The sequence below is a fragment of the Perognathus longimembris genome, chromosome 3 (assembly GCF_023159225.1).
Source record: "Perognathus longimembris pacificus isolate PPM17 chromosome 3, ASM2315922v1, whole genome shotgun sequence".
Lineage (NCBI taxonomy): Eukaryota > Metazoa > Chordata > Mammalia > Rodentia > Heteromyidae > Perognathus > Perognathus longimembris.
The window spans coordinates 85,306,463-85,324,729 of record NC_063163.1 but is presented as its reverse complement, the minus strand read 5'-3'; the positions used below and the strand labels follow the sequence as shown (position 1 = coordinate 85,324,729).

Genomic DNA, 18,267 nt, shown 5'->3' with positions numbered 1-18,267 from the left:
ACTTTTAGCCTCCTGAGTAGCTAGCTAGAATTACAGGTATGAGCCACTAGTACCTGTAGAACTTTCAAAGGCCCAAAGTATGAAAATCAAAACTAAATATACTTCCTTTAGCATCTGTATATGTTGAGCTAGAACACCATTCTAGCACCATTTATGTACTGATTCATTTTATGTAATACTCAGGTGTGTGGTATTTAGTGCATATGTATTCTAGGATGAAAAGAATGGCATCTGGGCTGGGGATATGGCCTAGTGGCAAGAGTGCTTGCCTCATATACATGAGGCCCTGGGTTCGATTCCCCAGCACCACATACACAGAAAATGGCCAGAAGTGGCGCTGTGGCTCAAGTAGCAGAGTGCTTGAGCAAAAACAAGCCAGGGACAGTGCTCAGGCCCTGAGTCCAAAGCCCAGGACTGGCCAAAAAACCAACCAACCAAACAAACAAACAATGGCATCTTTGGTATTTCTTGCATTTTAAATTTCATCTGCTCCCTAGTTTTTCATTTTGGAATGGTCAATCTTGCCTTTCAAGGCAGAGAGGAGGCCTGCAAAACAGACTTTAAACAAGAACAGCACTAGCACATTTACAACTGTAAGGGTACACATTCACCATTTCCCTAGGAGTGAAATGTGCCATATCCAGACTATAGGAAAACTGAAGTGAAGACTGAGTACTAGTGAGTCAAACTTCAAGAAAACCTTCATGCTTATCCAGCTCCAGTGGAGTGGGCTCCACCCCCAGAGTTCTGATTCAATAGGTGTACAACAGTGATCCAGGAGCTTCCACCACGGCCGACAGGAGCAGCGCAGCGCAGGATGAGCACTTCTAACTGGATACCTGCTGAGGGGTAGCTTGCATTCCCACTTTATGTTTACTATGAAAACACAGAGTTTTCATTTTTGTGAGGAGAGAATCCAGAGCCTTGCACATGCTCTCTACTACAGAACTCCAGTAAACATACAATTCAAGGTCCACTGGCTGGATATGAAAAGAAACACCCCTTCCACTGTCTAAACATCCCTCCTCATTGGAAAAAGTAAAATGTGACATACTTTATACTTGGTCTGAACTGAGGTCTAGCACGGCCAGAAATTTCCCTGAGCTTTATCATCACTCCAGGAGGTAGCCTGATCCGGGGCAGGTCAAGGTAGCCTCCAGCAGGGGGCACGAGGACATCCGAGGGGTAGGTGAATTCTCTGTCTTCCTCTATAGTGAGAGGCAATGGAGATGGGCTGGGAGTAAGGGCAGGGGAGATGACGCCATTAGCCTCCACTTGCCATTGGCACCTAGCAGAGAGAAAAGAGCTCTTCACTCTCAGATCAGGCCTCCTGGGAAGCTATTTGATGTTTACAGACACATCACACATGTATACTAAGTATTTTTTCATCAATCTTCAAAGACAAAAGGAGACATAAGCCTTGAACAAGAGCACACCTGGGAATCTACCTCTTCCCAACTTTTTATTATGAAAATGTACAGAGAAATGAAAAGAATAACACATGCCCACTGCCTGGCTTTATGGTCGTGTCTAGCCATCATTTTGAGGACCCGTCAATGGTGCAACACTAGGGCTGGGGAAAAGCTTACGTAGTTCAAATATGTAAATTTAATTTAGCACGGCAAAGGCCAGAAAGCACTATGGTGTAAGTTTCATGTTCTTTCTCAGGCACATTGACACCCACAACAGGGTCAAGCAGCAGGCACAATTCACTAGGAAACATAATAAAAGTAGTTTCCCTGTCATAACATGGTTCCCATTAGAGGAGTTTTCTTTTTGCTTTGTGGGTAAAAGTGACTCAATTTGAACCCTTGTGTTACCTTTGTAAAAGTTTGGACCGCAATAGTTCCTGGCAGGCTTCTTCTTCTTTGGTAATTTCTGGTCCATTGTACAGGATTCTTAACATGGAACAAGCTAACACAGACAGACCTAAAGCCAGGTCTACCAGGAAGGGCAAGCCTCCTGAGACATCCTCCGAGGACTCCTACAATGCAGACAGGGGCAAACCACACACGTCAGTGGACACCGCACTGCACTGTCCCCACGTGGGCCTCACCAGGCGTCCCATGCCAGGGCTCAGGGACACAGGCAGAGAGTGTTCAACACCATGAGATGGTGGCCCTGGGATGGTTACTGAGTGAGGCCTCACCACAGCTCTGTTCACACCCGGCATAGAAACAGCGCGAACCACAGCAAGAAGCCAGCTTCTCTAGGGACTTCCTTTCCACTGTCCTATGCAGGTACAGATCACTGTTCCATGTGTTGCTTCTACCCTGTGCTCAAACCATGATGTTGAAATCTGAGAAATATCTGAGTGCCTTCTATGTAGAGGCCACTGTTCTAAGAGATGGAGACACATGAGAAGGCAAAACAAACGCTCTGTCCTCATGGAACTTAGATGCTAGCAGCCAGGCCCGCTCTGGAGAGTCCTAGATTGGCTAAGCTTACGCAGTCTCTAAGTCTAAAATGCTCTTTTCAAATCCAGAAACTAGAATATTGGTCGAGTAGAATTCCTACTGTTAAGATCCAGATCCAAGTGCTGGGTTTTGTCTGGTGTGTTTGAGCCTTCTTTTCCAGCAGAAGATGCTGGGATGAATGCCTCCCCAACCTGGCCTTGAAGAGGAGCCACTGGCCACAGATCATTTTTGTGCTGCTGAACTGACTTTAGGTCACAGCTGTCTTACTCCATCACACTACACTAACTCCTAGTCGTTTCCTACTGGCAGATGGAAGAGACGGATGACGGAGTGGCTCATATTTTGCCCTGTTTCCAAGGCAAATATGATGTATGTCGCCAAGGCACACAGGAGATAGCACACTTTGCCCACAGCAGTGTTAAATTCAAGTACCTGAGCACGGACTGTACAAGCAAAGCCCCACATAGCTTTGTCGGGAGTGTTGTGTTCACGGCCACTTCTCATTTCAAAGGAGAAGGTGACTGTATCGCCTTCCACCTTAAGATTGAAGGGGGGGAAAATGCACTTTAAAATCAAGACACAAAATGTTTAAAGAGAGCATTGTATTCAGAGATTTACTTTCTTTTCTTTTTCTTTCTTTCTTTTTTTTTTGCCTTTCAGACGGGGTCCTTCTGTGTAAGTCCCTGGAGTAGCTACCATTCATTATAGGAAGGCAGTAAGGCTGCTGTAAAGATTTGAGATTTGCTTTCTACAGGACCACAGCAATACCTGGCTCCTTTTCTCGTGTGTGTGTGTGTGTGTGTGTGTGTGTGTGTGTGTGTGTGTGTGTGTGTGTGTGTGTTTTGTGGTGTGGAGTTTAAATGCAGGAGCTTCTCTGCCTGCTAAGCAGGCAGTCTGCCAGTTGAGCCATACCTCCTTCCCTCTGGATTTTGGTAATTTGGGGATAGGGTCCTATGTTTATGCCTGGGCCAGCCTAAACTGCAATCCTCCTATTTATGCTTCACACATTAGCTGGGAGGACAGGTGTATGACACCACATTCAGCAACTGGTTTAGAGTGCTAACTTGCTAACATTTTTATCCCAGCTGATCTCGAAATTTGATCCTATCCATCTCCTCCCAAGTAGTTAGGATTATAGGCATGAGCCAACACCTCTCACTTGCTTTTGGACTCAAATTTCATCCTTGTCATTTAGACACCAATCTCTCAGGTGTCTCTCCTGACCGACCAGGTAGCCTTTTGGGCTGAGGCATCTCTGAAATGGGCCACAATTGAATCAGAATGAAGATCAAGCTTGTGTTTAATTGTGAGTAAATTCCTCTTTTTATTTGTTTTGTTTTTGTTGCCAGTCCTGGGGTGTGGACTCAAGACTGAGCACTGTTCCTGGCTTCTTTTTGCTTAAGGCTAGCATTCAGTCTCTTGAGCCACAGCGCCACTTCCAGCTTTTTTCTATATATGTGGTACTGAGGAATCAAACTCAGGGCTTCATGTATACGAGGTAAGCACTCTACCACTAAGCCATATTCCCAGCCCCAAAATTCCTCTTTTTATTCCTTTCTCTTTCTCCTTGCCTCTTCCCTCACTGAAGAACATGATGCTGGAGGGCCTGCTCCACACTCAGAACCAGGTCCATGGGTAAGAATACAAGGCAGCCAATCAGAGGACAATCAGTGTGTGCTGATCCAGATTTAGATGTACACAGATTACACCCTGGATGGAGTTAAAGATGCTGCATCCTATACACAATACATAGAAAGTCTGTTTCCCTATGTCCTCATGAAACAGATTTTGGATACACTGTGGGGTTATAAGAGGTTTTGAGCTTATGTCACATTCTAGATGGCTATCAAGAAGTAGCTCAAGAGCCTGTATTTCAAACCATGGCTTTAATCACATCAGTTTGAGAATGGATCCTTATCTGCCTCCAAAGGCCCAAATTCACTTGAAAATTAACTCACCTAACAATACTTTAAAAGTTACAGAAGTGCCGTGGTTCTAGGATAGTGGTCTGTTATAAAGGAGTCTAGAGAAGTTAACTGGAAGAACTAACAGCCCTTTCAGTGGACGGGAATCATTCAGAATGGGAAGAGTGAGTTGACAGGCCTGGCAAAATAGCCCTTCTTCCATCAAGGCTGCTGTGGCCAGTGCTTCCTGGCATTATGGTTAGTTCCCAGGCCATGAGGAACCTAAGTTCACCTTTGCTTTCTAGAAGGCAATTGTGACTGGATTACCATACCTTCACCAAGTCCTTCGGCCAACCAGTTCCTAAGACACTACGGCTGCCATATCCCAGAGTATTGCCTCCATATTCAGCAACCTTCCTACTGTTTGTGTTAGGCCCCGCGTATATCACCAACTTCAAAACAGAAAATAGACTGTTAGACTGTAAAAGAAAAACAAAAACAACATCTACCAATAAAAAGGCTGCAAAAATATTTGTTTAAAAATACATTTAAACCAGGCACAGGTATCATTACAATATAACTAATATGTCCTAACTGATTCTAATTCAGAGGCAATCAGCCATTGGCATTCACAGGATAGCCACAGACAAATAATAATGATTAAAATTAAAAGCTGTATTTTCGTATTATCAAACTTTACTAGGCAGTAAAATTTTAACTCAGTTATGCATATACATTTTTTCAAATAGCTATTTTAATGCTAATTAATAATATATGATCCACTAGTAACAGAATTTGACCCCCAAATTAATAAAAAGTGCACATACAGATAGGCAGATGGTAGTATCCAACACAACAAAATAAAAACACCTCCCCCCAAAAAAACTTCAATGAAGAAATAAGGATTTTTTAAAATGCAACAAATTGAAAACAAGCCATATATTCTTATAATATTGCTTAATGGTATAAAAAAGTGACACAAGCTTAGGCTAGAAAGGGGTCTATTTCTTTCTGGGTCAGTTTTCATGTGTCAATGCTTTCTTCCATAAAGAGTATGCATTTAAATCCAATCATCTGACTTTCTAAATGGAGATGAAACACTGACAGCTCACTTTGCATTCACATAGTCCCAGAGGAAAATTGAAGTCTGATGACTCTGCACTGCATTTGTTTCTCTAGGCCTGAATGCTTATCAGGGTGATTTCTTACCCTTTCTGGACCTTTGGCTGACACCAGCGAGGGAGCACTGGAGAGTGAATGTACTCTCACCCTGTGGAGAGCCTTTGTGCTTTATCATGTACCCTAATGTCCACCATGGGGTAAGTTAGAGCACAGGAGAAGATGCAAATTATTCTTTTTATAGGAGAAACCAAATGATACAAAGTGGAGTGGGCACCTTCCATTGCCATATTAAACAGTCACTTCACCTGAACCTAGGAAATGAGGTAGCTAAGTAAATGCAGAAGCCATGGAGCAAGGTAGACTGATGACATTGGATATGAAATTTTTTAATATGTAAATATATTTATATAATACATAAAATATATTTCTATAGTATATATTTTACATATTATATAAATATGTTTATATAATATGTATGACATAAATATATACAACATTATATACATATATAAATATATGTATGTATGTATATATATATATATATTTTTTAAGGCCTACCAAAGACCACCTTTTTTATTTCTTGCTTCTAGTTAAGAAGAGCTCTGGGGAAAAACCTGAAACCTCTCTAGGCATCTGGGATTCCTGACCCTCCTTGCTAAAAGGCCACACAGTGGGGAGAAGCTATGCAACTTCCAGTCATATGTTGTACCATCTCATGGTAGACATAGTTAAGCAATCCTTCTTTTCTTTTTTGCTGGTGCCAGGGTTTGACACAATCAATCAAGCTTGCTGGCTTACTTGACTGGCTGGCACTCAACCACTAGCACTGTACCTTCAGCCCAGCCTTTAGCTGGTTACTTTGGAGATGGAGTCTCTTGAACTTTTCTGTTGGAGCTGGCCTTGAACAACAATTCTCTGAATCTCAAGTCTTCTGAGTAGCTGGATTACAGGTGTGAATCACCAGTGTCTGGCTTAGAAGTCCTTCACTTTTAAACTAAAAGCCTCTCCTGGTGAGTAGGAATTAGGGCCATCTGCCCTCAGTTTACAGGGACACAGGTGACATGTGATTCAGAGCTTTTTGTATGTTGAGTCATCAGATAATTCCTCAGCTCTTGTCATGTTACATATCTCATTTTCATTAGCCTTTCCTAAATTCCATGTGCTAATCTATAACAATTAATAGTAGGAAATAAGACTTCAGCCCTCAGACATTTCTTTTTTCTGGAGAACTGTTAAGCTACTAGTTGGAAACCACTCTTTCTGAAAATCTACCTAGCAATGGCAAAGAAGAACAAGAATGAATGAATGTGTGTGTGTTGTGTGCACGCATGCGCTTGCACCAGATTCTAAAAGCCTACCTTCTCCCAAAGATACATGAGAAATCCCCAGAATTGGGCAGTGAGACCTTCCTAGATGAATGGTTGCCAAGAGGGAAGGCAGGAAGTCATCAGAATAGAAGGCAATGGTCCCTTGACTCAGAACTGAGCTGTTGAAAGCTTGTCACAAAGGTACACCCTTTCAACGTGTCATTGGAACATTGTTCTGAAACTGCAGAGGTGCTGCTCCTTAACTCCCCCTCAAGCATGACCCTTCAAGGCACTATGTGAGGAAAGCCCTCCTCAGAGCTATCTGCAGACAGAAATAAGTCAGGACTGGTGGCCAGCAGCAAAGAAAAATAAGAAGCACTAAGAAAGGCACTCACTAGAGTGGCAGCAATATAACCCACTCTTGCTTACTTTGTCATAGTCATACTGTGAAGAGCACCTGCTGTCAAATCTCAGGTACAAGCAGCGAGCTCCAGGGATATGGACGGTCTCTTTAAACTTATAGTTGTCTCTGACGGGGTGAACTGTTTCCACTGTCTTCCCAGCAGCCCAGGGGGCAGGAATCTTTAACCCCGTGAGGAAGCCTGGCTCTTCCTTCTCCTCCAGCACTCTACAAGCAGAGGAGGAACAGTAGAATGGCTCAGCCACAAGTAAAAGCAAATGGTGTGAAACAGTCAGCATATGTGAGGAAGTGGGGCTGCATGGAGTACCCAGGAACACTGTTCTCACTGGCTGATAGGTACTACATTACTTACAAAATACATAACCTTTGCATACATAAAGTTAAGCATGAATATATGTTTGGATTTCTCCCTTTTTTTCTATGGAGAAGTCTTTGGTTTCCAGGAAACCTCATTAATTTTTTTTCTTTTTTTTTGCCAGTCCCAGAGCTTGAGCTTGAACTGTCCCTGAGCTTTTTTTTATTAATGGCAAGCACTCTACCACTTGAGTCACAGTGACACTTCCAGCTTTTTCTATTTCTGTGGTGCTGAGGAATGGAACCCAGGGCTTCATGCATGCTGGGCAAGCACTCTACCCACTAAGCCATATTCCCAGCCCACCTCAAACTTTCATGCAAAGTTATTGAGGGGGGAAAAAAAACAGCTATTGTAATGCCAACTTTACGACAGGAATCTTTCCAAACCCCATAGGCTTACTGCCCTGTGAAATTCCCTTTGGTGGGTGTCAGTGTCCCAGTTGCTGAAAACTCTTGTGAGCCCACAACACTCCTTCTGCTGGGATTTTCACTAGCAGAAGGTGCCTTTAAGCCCTCTAACATGAGCCTTGTGGTGCAGAACACAGACTCATAAAACCTGAGCCTGGTAGCCTTGATCTCCTGGGTTTTTTAATTTTTTTTTTTCCAATACCACTGGCTGCAGAGCTGCACTAACAACACAGCTGCTAGTCACAGTGTCTATGTAAATTAGATTTCAAAGAAATAAAATGTGAAGGCCCATCTCTCAGTCACAGGGGCTTTGGCTGCTGGCATGGGATGGCACAGGTGCAAGTTTTCCTCAGTGCAATGACTCCACTATATACATAGCTCACTGCTCTAAGAAACCTGGGAAATCCCTTCTGACCAATCTTGAATGAAACAGGTTATGTAATAAACTGCACACATTTACAACATACAACCTGGAAAATTTGGACACTTGTATAGAGGTACAAAGTTTCCTTCTCTCCCTTTGCTAATTGCTCTTGCTCCCTGAGGCAATCCCTGGACAGCAGTCTGTATTTTCTGGGGGTTTATACAAAGGGATTTGTGGTGTGACTGGCTTCTTTCTCTCAGCACAAGTACTCTGCATCCACCCGCTGTGCTATGCCCACATGGCCCATACTTTTGATACTGGGGAGAAGCCTGTTCTGGGACAGCCCACAGTTTTCCATTCTCCTGCTGAGGGACACTGGGTTCTTTCTGATTGTGGGTTTTGTCCACTAAAGCCAATACAAACCTTCAGATCTGATCTTTGGGGGGAAAATACATAGCTGGATCATATGGTAAGTGTATATATAATTTTTAAAGAAAAGAAGGCAGCCAGTTATGGTGGGCTGTGCCCCACCCGTGTGATGTGGGAGGCTCAGAGGGAGATCAGTGGAACCCAGCAAATTGGAGCCCACCTGGGAAACAGGGAGACCCTGTTCCTTAAAGCAAAACAGGACAAAACAATGAAACTTCCTGAGTTGGTTTGGGAAGGAAGTAGAGAGGGTGAAGGAGAGTGACAGAAGAGCTAGTCTGATCAAGGTACAATGTATGCATATGTGGGCATGTCGAAACGAATCCCTCTTGTATAACTAATAAATGCTAATAAAAAGTGGAGGGAAAAATACCATCAAACTATTGCTGAAGTCCTAATAGTTTATTATATCCCTAACATTAGTGTATGAGAGTTTCAGGCCAATTTTGAACTAATCATTTAATTCACAGGGCAATTTATTCTATTGATCCTGCACATTTATAAAGCAGTTATAGTTATCTGTAAAATTTTATGCCAGCTTGATAATCCTTGCTGAAAATCGGCGATGTGAAAGGACAGAAGCCCGAGAGGACCAGCATTACCTCTCATCAGGGAACAGCCTGCACTTCTGGTCTGATGAGCCACACGGCGAACAGCCTACCTCAGCAAAAACAGGACACTGGGTTTTAAGCAGCAGAGCCGTCTGAAACACAAAACCATATGTGTGTCTTAAAGTGCTTACTGCAGGCAACCTGGATGCACAAGAGACCATTTACAATTCTCGTTTCAGTCATCATTTACAATCCCAGTCTGCTCTCCTTCAGTAAGAAATGCTTTGCTATTAAGGTCACCCAAGGCCATCTACCTTAATCTGGGAAGGACCACATTCATCTTATTACTTTCAGCCACCCAGGTTTCAAGGTTGTTACACATTAATTTACATTTTTATAGCTGATAAGCTAACAACACTTGCTAAAAGACTAGTCACTAATTTGGTCCAACAAACATAACCTGTTCCCTGACCACTCCACTCTGTTTGGGGAACATAGACCCCTTTTCTTGGTTTCTAAAAGGCACAGACTGACTCCAGAGCAGGTCAGAGGCCCCTGGGTCCCACCTGGCTAGTGTAGAGCACCAGCTGCACGAGCTGAGGCATCAGGGCGTCCGCCATGGTCAGCGTCTGCAGATTAGGGTGCATTAGGGAGGTCAGCAACACTGGGAGGAGGTGACCGAGCATCGTGGCCTTGGTGACTTGTTCCAAGCCTTTTAACCTACAAGTTCAAGAAAGCACACAGCCTAAGTAATGTCCTGACATGAAGAGAGGAAATCAATATGGTCTATGCTGACAAATCTAGTGAAATACTTGTAGCTGTAGCCACTCACCCACAATTTCCCACCTCCACCTCTGAGGAAGGGGGTCAGAGCTATTCATGGATTTCCCCTCTAACCTGTACAGGGCCAAAAAACCACTTTACACATGGATCCTGAAATGCAAAACTGTCCCCAGGTTCTTCTTGTCCCTCCAGGTGTCTTTCTGACTGAGTCTTGGAAGGGAGGGCACAACTCACCTGCCAGAGTGAAATTCTCTCCCTGCCTACAGCAACTGAGGCTCCTGTGGGCCACAGAGGTAGTCCCCATTGTTTTTTCCCCCACGTTTTTATTGTGGCAAAAAAATCATCCTCTTAACCATTTTTTTTTTAACCAGTCCTGGGCTTAGACTCAGGGCCTGAGTGCTGTCCCTGGCTTCTTTTTGCTCAAGGCTAGCACTCTGCCACTTGAGCCACAGCGCCACTTCTGGTCGTTTTCTGTATATGTGGTGCTGGGGAATTGAGCCCAGGGCTTCATGTATAGGAGGCAAGCATTGCCAGTAGGCCATATCCCCAGCACCCTCTTAACCATTTTTTTTTTTTTTTTTTTTTTTTTTTGGCCAGTCCTGGGCCTTGGACTCAGGGCCTGAGCACTGTCCCTGGCTTCTTCCCGCTCAAGGCTAGCACCCTGCCACTTGAGCCACAGCGCCACTTCTGGCCGTTTTCTGTATATGTGGTGCTGGGGAATCGAACCTAGGGCCTCATGTATCCAAGGCAGGCACTCTTGCCACTAGGCTATATCCCCAGCCCCTCTTAACCATTTTTTAAGCACACATTTTAGATATACCAATCAGCAACACCTATCTCTGGAATGCTTCATCTTGTAAAACTAAAACTCTACCCTAGCAAGTACTAGTCCGCTTTTAATCTGTGATTCTGACTACTTTAAGTAGGCAGATTTTTGTCATTAATATAAGAATTAATAGAAGAATTAAAGTCTCCGAGGGCACTGAAGACACTGGTGCCAATAGAAACGGATGGTAGTCTCAGCCTCCCCCTTTACATTCCATTCCTTTCACAAACCAGAGGTGGGTACTACATGTTGTAAGTAGCCATGGGGCAATGCCAGTCTGGGTTATATACTTAGCCCTGCCTCCATTAACCTCCTGCCAGACTGGGAGAAGCAAGGAAATGGTGACACACAAGTCCTCTTTGTCTGCATGAAAATTATGCTGCACTATTAGTTTTCCTCCATATCTCTTAACCAAATGATCACATTAATGGCACACAATGTAGCTGTAAACACCAGCCAGGGCAGCCATCTCGATAGAAGGCCAAGAAGGGCTGTGTGACTGTAAAGGAGTTGCCACCCAGGCCTGGATTTGAAGAAGGGCAATTAGAGTAAAATCTTGAGGTGTCATGTCAATGCTGTCTTCTGTGTAGCAGCTGAGTTTCACTAAGCCACCTCTTCCTCCTTAAAATAAGTGGGTTTGGTGCTGAGCTAGACAAAGAGAAAGGTCAATTTGAGAATAATGACAGAAGTCCCAAATGTGTTGTGTGCAGTAGCTCACATTCATGATCCTAGATACCCAGGAAGCTGATATCAGGAGGATTGTGGTTTGAGGCAAGCTGTGTCCCTATATTAACCAATAAACTGGGTGTGGTGGTACATGGCTGTCATTCCTAGCTATGCAGGAAGCATGGATCATGGTCCACACTAGCCCAGGCCAAAAAAAAAAAAAAAAATGAGAGCTGAGAGATCTTACCTGAGAATAACTATAGCAAAAAGAACTGGAGGCATGGCCCAAGTAGTAGCGGGTCTGTACAGGAAGCCTAAGACCCAGGTTCAAACTTCAAAAAAATAATGTCCCCAATGTTGGAGTCAAGGGTGTCTCCAGAACCTTTCAATCCCTATGACATGGCTACTGGCTCAATCTTACCTAAAAGCACGTTAAGAACTTTAATTGCTCTTAGCTTTGGAACACAGCTAGTCTCACCTATTCTCACAGAAATATCTCTCTATAGTAAAAGGTTGTTTTTTGACCTGCCCCAGAGAGATCACACGTCCACAGCGATTGTCCTTGTGAAGGGCAGGTCCTGCCTGGCCTGCCTCCTCACCTCTGTTCACGGTCGGGCAGGTCACTATGGATGAGGGCAGTGGTGACCTGCTGTAGCATCTCCAGCACCTCGTCACAACCCGTCAAGATCTGGGTGGCAAGAGCCAAAATACTGATCTTTAGCTCCTAGGTGGAAAAGACAGCATATTATTTTTAGTTTTATGATGACCAAACACTCACAGTGACAACATAACATGGTGTATTTGATGATGCATTCTCAAATGAAATGATGAGGCGGCCGGAGTGAACCCAAAGCAGACAGCCCCTCTGGGACGGCAAGCAGCAATCTGATTTGGGAGGCCAAGGTGTGGGGATGGCCAGAAATACGTAGTATTTCACTGGGAGTGAATGCGTGCCTAGAAGGAAAGGCCTCGCTCCCATCTCATCCAGCACAGGAGAGCTCCTGGTGGCCAGCCCAGAAACTGTCCGGGTGGAAGACTGCCTTGGGTGGATGAGGACAGCTAAAGAGAAAAACAGAACAGTAAAGGAGCATGTACAGGCGGTGGGTAAAATGAGACAAAACCACAACATTCTGAAACAGTACAAGTGACCTTTCTCTTCTTGTCTCAAAACTCATTACACTGAAAATCGGCAAGTTTAATCATTCAAAGTAGCAGGCAGGTCTAGGCTATTAAACATTAAAAATGACTGTTGGGGGATTAATGGAATATACGTACTAAATGTGTTAAGAAACACTAGTTAATACCATAGAAATAATTACTTTACAATTATTTTTTATTAAAAAAAAACAAATTAACTCTTTTGGTGACTTCTATGTGTCTTAAAATTTTTCCTTGGAAAACCTACACAACTGAACCTATTCTGCCTTTACTGAGAGTTCTCAAATTTCTCTCCATGGTTTAGTTAAGAATTAATAACATTCAGCCTTTCACATAGAATAAAAACCCTGGTATATTTTTGATAACTTCTAGGAGTCTTTTCTGTATTAAGTAATTTTATTAATAAAAAGAATTCTGAACTGACAGATCAGCTAGGCCATGACTATCATACTAATGATGTGAGACAGAGAGAAAAACTGCATGTTTTTTATGGTTTCTTTAATTTTTTTTTTTTTTTGCCAGTCCTGGGGCTTGAACTCAGGACCTGAGCACTGTCCCTGGCTTCTTTTTGCTCAAGGCTAGCTCTCTGCCACTTGAGCCATAGAGCCACTTCTGGCCATTTTCTATATATGTGGTGCTGAGGAATCAAACCCAGGGCTTCATGTATGCAAGGCAAGCACTCTACTACTACACCATATTCCCAGCCCCTCTTTGATTAATTTTTAGTGTTTAAGTCAACATTTTCAGGAATAAAAAGTTCTCATCACTTTCTCTAGTTTTCCCACAAAGATGAAATTCTGAAGAATAATACAAACAACTACTTTGAGTACCTGTCAAAATGAAGGCACTACTACAAAAGTCTTTGGACTGCTGTAAGTCGTCCTGCAGGAACAAAGGACTGAGCTTACACTGAAGCTAGTTTTAAAGGACAGAAAATGAAATAAACTATAGATTTAGAAATTAAACTATTCAATACAAAGAGAAAATTATCACCTTTAAGAGGTTATTGGGATCAGAAAATAAAATAAACCATCAAATGTCAAAACTGTTTAAAATGCTATGTTCCTCTGTGTGTGTGTGCGTGTGGGCACATGTGTGTGCATGGGCACATGCATATGTGTGTGTTGTAAAATTTCCAGGTATGATGAGGTAGGTCACTGGTGAATGCACATTTCACAGTTCTCAAAGAAAGATGACAATAAGCAAAGGCTCAGAGAGATGACAGGAGCATGTGGATGCCACATCATGAGCATCACAAGTATGGCAACCACTGTAATGACATTAAAATCTGTGAAATGAATGGCCTGGTACCCCTCAGAAGACTCTAGCTCACACGGTGAATTCTGGCATCATAACACACAGAAATACACCCATTACACTGTGCTTTACATACTGGGTAGAAAGCATCTTTAAAATAAAACTCGGTGTTTACCTGTACCTTCAATGTCTCTCCCTGCAAGGAGTTGTCACTGTCATCATTCTCATCAGGTTTAATCAAAACAGTGTTACTGAGAAGGTGATTCTGAACTGCCATCAGATAGCGCAGGCAGGAAGATGCAGCCTTTAACACAAACAAGGGTGTTTAAGTGACCAAGCCCTCTCGAGAACAGGGATCATGTAACCCTCAAGCTTTTATATGATTCCCATAGGGAAACAAAAAGAAAAAGTACAGAAAACAGAACAGTTAGTTTCTCAGGTTACTTATATGCACATGGCTTTCAGTTTAGACTCTGACACAGTACCTTCCCACCTTCCTCTGCACAGGCCTCACTAGAGCTAGATGATTGCTTGGGGTGTTGTCCTTCAACAGTTCTTTCCCTTCACCTCTTCACATGAAGACTCCACCCAAACCCTGAATATTTTTTTCTTTTTTGGGGGGGGGAGGGTCAGTCATGGGGCTCAAACTCAGAGTCTGGGCAGTATCCCTAAGCTCTTTTGCACAAAGCTAGCACCTAATATTTTTGAGCCAAAACTCCACTTCTGGTTTCCTGGTGGTTAATTGGAGGTAAGAGCTTCACAAACTTTTGTGCCCGGGCTGGCTATGAACCGTGATCCTCAGAGCTCAGCCTCCTAAGTAGCTAGGATTATAGGCATGAGCCACTAGCACCTGGCTCTGAAGGTTCTTTTTATCAGTCTCTTTAAAACATTAATGGCTTAGAAAGCAATGCTAAGTGAACAGGCAGAAAACATTCACTGAACAAAACAAAACCAAGTTTAGTCAGACAACTATTGTGTCAAATGTGTGTGTATGTGTGTGTGTGTGTGTGTGCATGGACACACACCTCAAGACAGTACCATGAAAAGAGGGACCAGAGACAATTTTGATTGCAGTAAACACATTTTTACTTACAGGCACAGTTGAAAGGAGCTTCTGAAAATCATCTTTAGAGACAGTTTGGCACTTGGTAATTAAGATACAAGATTCTCGTACGACAATCTTCAGAATGTAGTGTAGAAGTTCATCATTTAGTCTTTCAATTGCAGAAAAATACAATGATAAAATATTGATGGTTTATTAGTCACAGGGTAAATTTTATGAGTACTAGATGACAAACACAAACACATTTCTTAAAAAAGATACAAAAGTAGTTCACTCTGCAAGCCAATCTCCTTATTCAGAAACGATGCTAACAACTAAATATATTATTTAAACTAAACCTATAAAAACAAAACACTACTAAACCATCTAATCGAAATACTTTATTAAGAACATAGGAAAGTAAAGACTTGTTCCCCATCCCCAGCTTCTCTGACAAAACTGGGATTACTCTCCCACCACCCCCTACCAGCACATTTCTCATATAAGTTCCTTCTGCTAAGCACTTTTTGCCCAGGCAAATGTGCTATCACTGGTTTTTAGGTCAAATCTGGGACGTATTGCTTTTTAATCAATTATCCAGGCTTTAGGCTTCCCATGCTAATGAACATATAAGCTACAATGAAGACTAACAGTGGCCAAACCTATTTCAATATAAAGGCCTCACTTAGAAGAAGGTAAAGAGACTAGGAGTGACTAATATCACGTGATCACCTGTAATGGTCATCCTCGTCACTTCCGAATCGGTTATTTTGAAGCTGTTCAGCTAGGCTGGTGAGGATCACATCTCGCAGCTGGGCTAGTCCGCTGTTTCTCTCCCCTAACACACAACAAAGCTCCATGAACAACCTTGGTGACGGTGCTTAGAAAACATGCTTTTTTTTTAAACGGTAGATTGTGGGCCTTAGAAAACATGCTTTTTAAAACAAAGTTTTTAAACGGTAGATTGTGGGTCTAGAACCTAGGAGCACCAACATAGACAAACACAAACAACAGCAGCAAAACTACACACCAGCCAACTATGCTGCTTCCCACCTGGGCATCCTGGCTTCTTCAAAGATCGACTGCTTTAGGGATTTTCATAAAGAACAATTTCTGACTCCATAAGTTAAGTTTGTTTGTCAGTACTGGTCTTCTTTAACACTGATGTATTCTTATTGTTTGTTAACTTAAAATTTGGGGGGCTGGGGATATGGCCTAGTGGCAAGAGTGCTTGCCTCGTATACATGAGGCCCTGGGTTCAATTCCCCAGCACCACATATACAGAAAATGGCCAGAAGTGGTGCTGTGGCTCAAGTGGCAGAGTGCTACCCTTGAGCAAAAAGAAGCCAGGGACAGTGCTCAGGCCCTGAGTCCAAGCCCCAGGACTGGCAAAAAAAAAAAAAAAATTGCGTTCTAATGTGTGTGGGGGAGGGTGGCGGGGGGGGCGGGTCCGGCTTAGCAATCACCAAGAAGTCATTTATCTTTAAATGTAGTAAAGATCTACACTCAGGTACATCTGATGGTGCCTTGGAGATAGGCTTACAAGGCCTGAACATACATAAGCATGGTGTCTGTTTTCAGTGACTGAAGTGCTGCAGTTGTGCAGATACATTTTTCAAATATTTTGACTAACAGCTAAGAAGAAAACAAGACTATAACCGGAATATCCAGTTGTTTCCTTAGGGACAGACTACAAGGGTTGTTGAAGAGTAATTCTCACCTTCTGTTAAGACCAGCTGAAGTAAGTTATTGATTTCAGTTTCACCCGGGTACAAGATGTTTAAGCCAGAGCTAAAATGATAGAAAAGTCAAAAAGTTTGTAAGCAAATTTTCTGGAATCTTTAAACTCAAAATGTTTACAATTTGACTGTATTGAAGATGCCAGGGGGGCTGGGAATATGGCCTAGTGGCAAGAGTGCTTGCATTGTATACATGAAGCCCTAGGTTTGATTCCCCAGCACCACATATACAGAAAATGGCCAGAAGTGGTGCTGTGGCTCAAGTTGTAGAGTGCTAGCCTTGAGCAAAAAGAAGCCAGGGACAGTGTTCAGGCCCTGAGTCCAAGGCCCAGGACTGGCAAAAAAAAAAAGAATCAACTATAATCCCAGCCACCCCCAGGTAGTTTTTAAGGTAAGGTAAGAAAGCATTTGAACCTAAATTTATGAACAAAATTTAGTCCAGTTACGTCCTTGAAAAATGAGAATCCTCTCTTTCTATCTGTGAATTGCTAAGAGGGTAACTTATTTGAAGCCCTGTGTGGAAGTAGTTAGAGAACTAGTAAGCTATGAAAAGCCAGTGTAGCCAAGTCAATCATACATTCAGACCATGGCCCCTCAAAAAAATCACTTGAGAAGGAGGATTTTTAATCCTTGGCTTTTCTAAAAAGGATGGCAAGAGATGTAAGAAATTACTCCTTTTTCTTCTTTTATTGAGATATGATACAGAATAAAGTGCATATGGTGAAGTGTACAATTTGATAGATTTGACATATGTACCTATAAAACAACCATCTTTACCATTAGAAAGACAGTGACTCTGCCTATCGCCTCCACAGGTTTCCTCATGGTACCAGAATTTAGTTACTTGCTTTAGTGCCCAACAGAAAGAAAGCCACCTGTTCTTGGTGGTCACAATAAGGTTATGATCCTAGAATGAAAGTTCACTGAACTAAAGGTGAGACTAAAAGGCAGTAAGGTAGGGCCCATAAATTCACAAGAGAGTCTGCTAAGTCTTTAAGTAGGCTAATGAAGGCCAATGTAGCTGGGTTCTAACTTGCAATAGAACCTCACAAAGCTCCACAGGAGGTAAGATTTCCAAGCCCATTCTCTAGCTGAAGATGGAGAAGCACTAAGCCAAGGCCCAGGAAATGACTGGCAGAGCAAAGCTGCTCCTATCCCTCTACCACAGCCTCTCACATTATAAGAACAATGGCTTAGAAACCAACTATCCACTTATAGGGTATCCAAAAGGTAAGATGAAGAACGGAGGGCTGGGAATGTGGCTTAGTGGTAGAATGCTTGCCTAGCCCTAGGCATCAAGCCCTAGGTTGGAGTCCTCAGCACAACATTAAGAGAAAAGGCTGGAAGTGGCACTGTGGCTCAAGTGGTAGAGTGCTAGCCTTGAGCAAAAAGAAGACAGAGACAGTGCTCAGGCCCTGATTTCAAACCCCAGGAATGGCAAAACAACAACAACAACAACAATGTAGGCAGGCCTTGGCCCACTAGAATGGAACACAACCCTCTGATAAAATCATCCCCAGCG

General features: G+C 42.9%; 1 protein-coding gene and 1 long non-coding RNA gene across 2 annotated transcripts in view; one reads left to right on the top strand and one right to left on the bottom strand.

The window, feature by feature from the left end:
- Window positions 1–18,267, bottom strand: part of Hectd4 (HECT domain E3 ubiquitin protein ligase 4) — a 124,434-nt gene that overhangs the window by 53,846 nt on the left and 52,321 nt on the right. Inside the window, 12 exon segments of the mRNA XM_048342915.1 lie at window positions 1,055–1,288; window positions 1,821–1,984; window positions 2,850–2,954; window positions 4,654–4,773; window positions 7,180–7,378; window positions 9,326–9,426; window positions 9,841–9,994; window positions 12,149–12,273; window positions 14,146–14,268; window positions 15,058–15,178; window positions 15,739–15,844; window positions 16,727–16,797. Of these exon segments, the coding sequence (XP_048198872.1) occupies window positions 1,055–1,288; window positions 1,821–1,984; window positions 2,850–2,954; window positions 4,654–4,773; window positions 7,180–7,378; window positions 9,326–9,426; window positions 9,841–9,994; window positions 12,149–12,273; window positions 14,146–14,268; window positions 15,058–15,178; window positions 15,739–15,844; window positions 16,727–16,797 (1,623 nt within the window).
- On the top strand, window positions 259–18,183 carry LOC125349106. The gene is made up of 2 exons (XR_007210455.1): window positions 259–290; window positions 18,052–18,183. It is a non-coding gene; the product is annotated as an uncharacterized LOC125349106 (long non-coding RNA).